At 34.4% G+C, this 6,000-nt stretch overlaps 1 protein-coding gene across 8 annotated transcripts in view; it reads left to right on the forward strand.

Moving 5' to 3' along the window:
• The window catches only part of LOC130358215 (dicarboxylate carrier SLC25A8-like), a 44,551-nt gene extending 39,610 nt beyond the window's left edge, over positions 1-4,941 (forward strand). For all 8 annotated transcript variants that reach the window (XM_056561124.1, XM_056561122.1, XM_056561120.1 and 5 more), the window contains exons 7-8: positions 3,736-3,916; positions 4,291-4,941. In XM_056561124.1, coding sequence (XP_056417099.1) covers positions 3,736-3,916; positions 4,291-4,405 — 296 coding nt within the window. In that variant the 3' untranslated portion in view covers positions 4,406-4,941. The remainder of the gene's footprint in view (positions 1-3,735; positions 3,917-4,290) is intronic.
• Positions 4,942-6,000: the final 1,059 nt, after the last annotated feature.

Below are 6,000 nucleotides of genomic sequence, written 5' to 3' on the forward strand. Positions count from 1 at the left end.
GGAGCAGTATTATAGTAGTTATATTCTTGTATATAGGAGCAGTATTATAGTAGTTATATTCTTATATATAGGAGCAGTATTATAGTAGTTATATTCTTGTATATAGGAGCAGTATTATAGTAGTTATATTCTTGTATATAGGAGCAGTATTATAGTAGTTATATTCTTGTATATAGGAACAGTATTATAGTAGATATATTCTTGTATATAGGAGGCAGTATTATAGTAGTTATATTCTTGTACATAGGAGCAGTATTATAGTAGTTATATTCTTATATATAGGAGCAGTATTATAGTAGTTATATTCTTGTATATAGGAGCAGTATTATAGTAGTTATATTCTTGTATATAGGAGCAGTATTATAGTAGTTATATTCTTGTATAGGAGCAGTATTATAGTAGTTATATTCTTGTATATAGGAGCAGTATTATAGTAGTTATATTCTTGTATATAGGAGCAGTATTATAGTAGTTATATTCTTGTATATAGGAGCAGTATTATAGTAGTTATATTCTTGTATATAGGAGCGGTATTATAGTAGTTATATTCTTGTATATAGGAGCAGTATTATAGTAGTTATATTCTTGTATATAGGAGCAGTATTATAGTAGTTATATTCTTGTATATAAGAGCAGTATTATAGTAGTTATATTCTTGTATATAGGAGCAGTATTATAGTAGTTATATTCTTGTATATAGGAGCAGTATTATAGTAGATATATTCTTATATATAGGAGCAGTATTATAGTAGTTATATTCTTGTATATAGGAGCAGTATTATAGTAGTTATATTCTTGTATATAGGAGCAGTATTATAGTAGTTATATTCTTGTATATAGGAGCAGTATTATAGTAGATATATTCTTATATATAGGAGCAGTATTATAGTAGTTATATTCTTGTATATAGGAGCAGTATTATAGTAGTTATATTCTTGTTTATAGGAGCAGTATTATAGTAGTTATATTCTTGTATATAGGAGGCAGTATAATAGTAGTTATATTCTTGTATATAGGAGGCAGTATTATAGTAGTTATATTCTTGTATATAGGAGCAGTATTATAGTAGTTATATTCTTGTATATAGGAGCAGTATTATAGTAGTTATGTTCTTGTATATAGGAGGCAGTATTATAGTAGTTATATTCTTGTATATAGGAGCAGTATTATAGTAGTTATATTCTTGTATATAGAAGCGGTATTATAGTAGTTATATTCTTGTATATAGGAGCAGTATTATAGTAGTTATATTCTTGTATATAGGAGCAGTATTATAGTAGTTATATTCTTGTATATAAGAGCAGTATTATAGTAGTTATATTCTTGTATATAGGAGCAGTATTATAGTAGTTATATTCTTGTATATAGGAGCAGTATTATAGTAGATATATTCTTATATATAGGAGCAGTATTATAGTAGTTATATTCTTGTATATAGGAGCAGTATTATAGTAGTTATATTCTTGTATATAGGAGCAGTATTATAGTAGTTATATTCTTGTATATAGGAGCAGTATTATAGTAGATATATTCTTATATATAGGAGCAGTATTATAGTAGTTATATTCTTGTATATAGGAGCAGTATTATAGTAGTTATATTCTTGTATATAGGAGCAGTATTATAGTAGTTATATTCTTGTATATAGGAGGCAGTATAATAGTAGTTATATTCTTGTATATAGGAGGCAGTATTATAGTAGTTATATTCTTGTATATAGGAGCAGTATTATAGTAGTTATATTCTTGTATATAGGAGCAGTATTATAGTAGTTATATTCTTGTATATAGGAGCAGTATTATAGTAGTTATATTCTTGTATATAGGAGCAGTATTATAGTAGTTATATTCTTGTATATAGGAGCAGTATTATAGTAGATATATTCTTATATATAGGAGCAGTATTATAGTAGTTATATTCTTGTATATAGGAGCAGTATTATAGTAGTTATATTCTTGTATATAGGAGCAGTATTATAGTAGTTATATTCTTGTATATAGGAGGCAGTATAATAGTAGTTATATTCTTGTATATAGGAGGCAGTATTATAGTAGTTATATTCTTGTATATAGGAGCAGTATTATAGTAGTTATATTCTTGAATATAGGAGGTAGTATTATAGTAGTTATATTCTAGTATATAGGAGCAGTATTATAGTAGTTATATTCTTGTATATAGGAGCAGTATTATAGTAGTTATATTCTTGTATATAGGAGGCAGTATTATAGTAGTTATATTCTTGTATATAGGCGACAGTATTATAGTAGTTATATTCCTGTATATAGGAGACAGTATTATAGTATTTATATTCTTGTATATAGGAGGTAGTATTATAGTAGTTATATTCTTGTATATAGGAGCAGTATTATAGTAGTTATATTCTTGTATATAGGAGCAGTATTATAGTAGTTATATTCTTGTATATATAGGAGCAGTATTATAGTAGTTATATTCTTGTATATAGGAGCAGTATTATAGTAGTTATATTCTTGTATATAGGAGCAGTATTATAGTAGTTATATTCTTGTATATAGGAGCAGTATTATAGTAGTTATATTCTTGTATATAGGAGCAGTATTATAGTAGTTATATTCTTGTATATAGGAGCAGTATTATAGTAGTTATATTCCTGTATATAGGAGCAGTATTATAGTAGTTATATTCTTGTATATAGGAGCAGTATTATAGTAGTTATATTCTTGTATATAGGAGCAGTATTATAGTAGTTATATTCTTGTATATAGGAGCAGTATTATAGTAGTTATATTCTTGTACATAGGAGACAGTATTATAGTAGTTATATTCTTGTATATAGGGGCAGTATTATAGTAGTTATATTATTGTATATAGGAGGCAGTATTATAGTAGTTATATTCTTGTATATAGGAGCAGTATTGTAGTAGTTATATTCTTGTATATAGGAGCAGTATTATAGTAGTTATATTCTTGTATATAGGAGCAGTATTATAGTAGTTATATTCCTGTATATAGGAGCAGTATTATAGTAGTTATATTCTTGTATATAGGAGCAGTATTATAGTAGTTATATTCTTGTATATAGGAGCAGTATTATAGTAGTTATATTCTTGTATATAGGAGCAGTATTATAGTAGTTATATTCTTGTATATAGGAGGCAGTATTATAGTAGTTATATTCTTGTATATAGGAGCAGTATTATAGTAGTTATATTCTTGTATATAGGAGCAGTATTATAGTAGTTATATTCTTGTATATAGGAGCAGTATTATAGTAGTTATATTCTTGTATATAGGAGCAGTATTATAGTAGTTATATTCTTGTATATAGGAGCAGTATTATAGTAGTTATATTCTTGTATATAGGAGGCAGTATTATAGTAGTTATATTCTTGTATATAGGAGGCAGTATTATAGTAGTTATATTCTTGTATATAGGAGCAGCATTATAGTAGTTATATTCTTGTACATAGGAGCAGTATTATAGTAGTTATATTCTTGTATATAGGAGCAGTATTATAGTAGTTATATTCTTGTATATAGGAGCAGTATTATTATAGTTATATTCTTGTATATAGGAGCAGTATTATAGTAGTTATATTCCTGTATATAGGAGCAGTATTATAGTAGTTATATTCTTGTATATAGGAGCAGTATTATAGTAGTTATATTCTTGTATATAGGAGACAGTATGATAGTAGTTATATTCTTGTACATGATAATAATCTGAGGCCCCATATTATGATACATTTTCTTCAGATAACCTGCCGTGTCATTTCGTGGCTGCGTTTGGCGCCGGTTTCTGTACGACAGTCGTGGCCTCTCCAGTGGATGTGGTGAAGACTCGGTACATGAACTCTACAGCTGGGCAGTACAAGAACGCATTAAACTGTGCCGTCACCATGCTGGTGAATGAGGGAAGCCTGGCATTTTACAAGGGGTAAGCTATAATTCAGGACTGGCACTAAATAAACCATAGGGGGGGGGGGGGGGGGGCAAATTGCACAATTGATCATATTGCCTCGGACCCTCATGCAATCTCAACTGTCAGTAAATATTCTTGTTTACATACAGACTTAATACTTATCACAGCTGAGGGTTTGTTACAATGTACCGGGTCTGAACCATCCTTTGTGATCTAGTCAGAATGGACGCCAGGTCGATTCATGTTACCTGATACATTGTAACAAACTACCAGTACTGAGAGAGAAATGTCAGCTGTTGATGTGTATAGTCACATAGGATTTTGTAGACTGGATGCAATAGTAACAAACCCTCAGCTCTAAGATATAATTTTTGGGTTTTCGCCCACAGGTTTGTCCCGGCATTCCTCCGGCTGGGCTCCTGGAATATCGTTATGTTCGTGAGCTATGAGCAGCTGAAGAGGGCGATGATGATGGTTCACGGCTCCTGGGACGACCCCCACTAAACAGCCCTGACGTTCAGGGGGTCACAATACTTTTCTAGTGGCCAAGCTAAGCTGCTCGCCCCTGGGTGTGAGGGGTGAAAGGTCATACCTCCTGGAGGCCAACTTATAGGTGCCCATAGATATGTGGCAGCCATGTGTAGGGAGAAGGTTGTGTGATACCTGGAGGACTGTCTGATGGGATTATTTGGAGGATCTACAGGTGACCGGACATGTTCTGAGCCGATCCTTCTGCCGGCGTCTAAGTGACTGGAATCTGCTGTGTAAGCACCTGGATTTATGGTGCCACTCCTTGTGCCATGTGGGTATAAAACAGGGCAATGTCCAGGAGGGCAAAGAGCAGATCATGACTGTAAAATGTACTGTAATACATCTTGGTGAGACCAATATATGGAGGGTGGAAATTTGACCAATAACTCATAGGCTACCAACAGGCAACCCAAAAATACCCTTTTCTTTCCATAAAGCTTGATAAAGCTACTCCGGTAGCGAAACATGTCGAGGGGGGCCGTGTAAAATTGCGTAAGTGTATAGGACAGTGGTACCCAAAGTTAAAAACTATTTTACACAGCCCCCCTCGACATGTTTCGCCACCGGAGTAGGTTTATCAAGAGGCAAGCGGGCACTGAGTGCCCGCTTGCCTCTTGATAAAGCTACTCCGGTAGCGAAACATGTTGAGGTGGGCCGTGTAAAATTGTATAAGTGTATAGGACAAAGGTACCCAAAGTTTAAAAAAATTTACATGGCCTCCCGCGACATGTTTTGCTACCGGAGTAGCTTTTTCAAGAGGCAAGCGGGCACTGAGTGCCCGCTTGCATCTTGATAAAGCTACTCCGGTAGCAAAACATGTCAAGGGTAGCCATGTAAAATTGTATAAGTGCCCGCTTCCTCAGTGCCCGCTTGCCTCCTGATAAAGCTACTCAGGGGGCTGTGGAAAATTATATAAGTGTATAGGACAGAGGCAGCCAAAGTAAAAAACTATTTTACACGGCCCCCCTCGACATGTTTCGCTACCGGAGTAGCTTTATCAAGAGGCAAGCGGGCATTCAGTGCCCGCTTGCCTCTTGATAAAGCTACTCCGGTAGCAAAACATGTCGAGGGGGGCCGTGTAAAATTGTTTTTAACTTTGGGTACCCTGTCCTATACACTTATGAGCACGGGTGTTCCTGCAGGGAAGGGTATTTTTGGGTTGCCTGTTGGTAGCCTATGAGTTAGTGGTGAAATGTACTGTACATATCTGTATATTTGTTCCAAAACATATAATGGAATGCCAACTGGTTCACGGCTATTGGGACCAGCACGAGGGGGCATCACAGCGCGGTCACAATAGGGCCCGGAGAACAGGACCAGCAGGGGACCCCTATGTGAAGCCTACAGCACCACCAACTACAGCTTCTGCCTCTCTGAAGGGTGCAGTGCCCCAAGTGGGCCCTATATGGCACTTTTTAGGGAACAAGATGGCCGCCTTTATGTGAAGCATGGATTAGCAGATCACAAGTCTAAAAACCAAAGGCCTTAAAGGGGTAAAACACTAACTGGAAAATCAAGCAAAGCGCCCAATTCTCTGGCAGAAATAATGAGTCAGGTGACCTGATCAG

The sequence above is a fragment of the Hyla sarda genome, chromosome 2, assembly GCF_029499605.1.
Source record: "Hyla sarda isolate aHylSar1 chromosome 2, aHylSar1.hap1, whole genome shotgun sequence".
NCBI classification, from domain to species: domain Eukaryota; kingdom Metazoa; phylum Chordata; class Amphibia; order Anura; family Hylidae; genus Hyla; species Hyla sarda.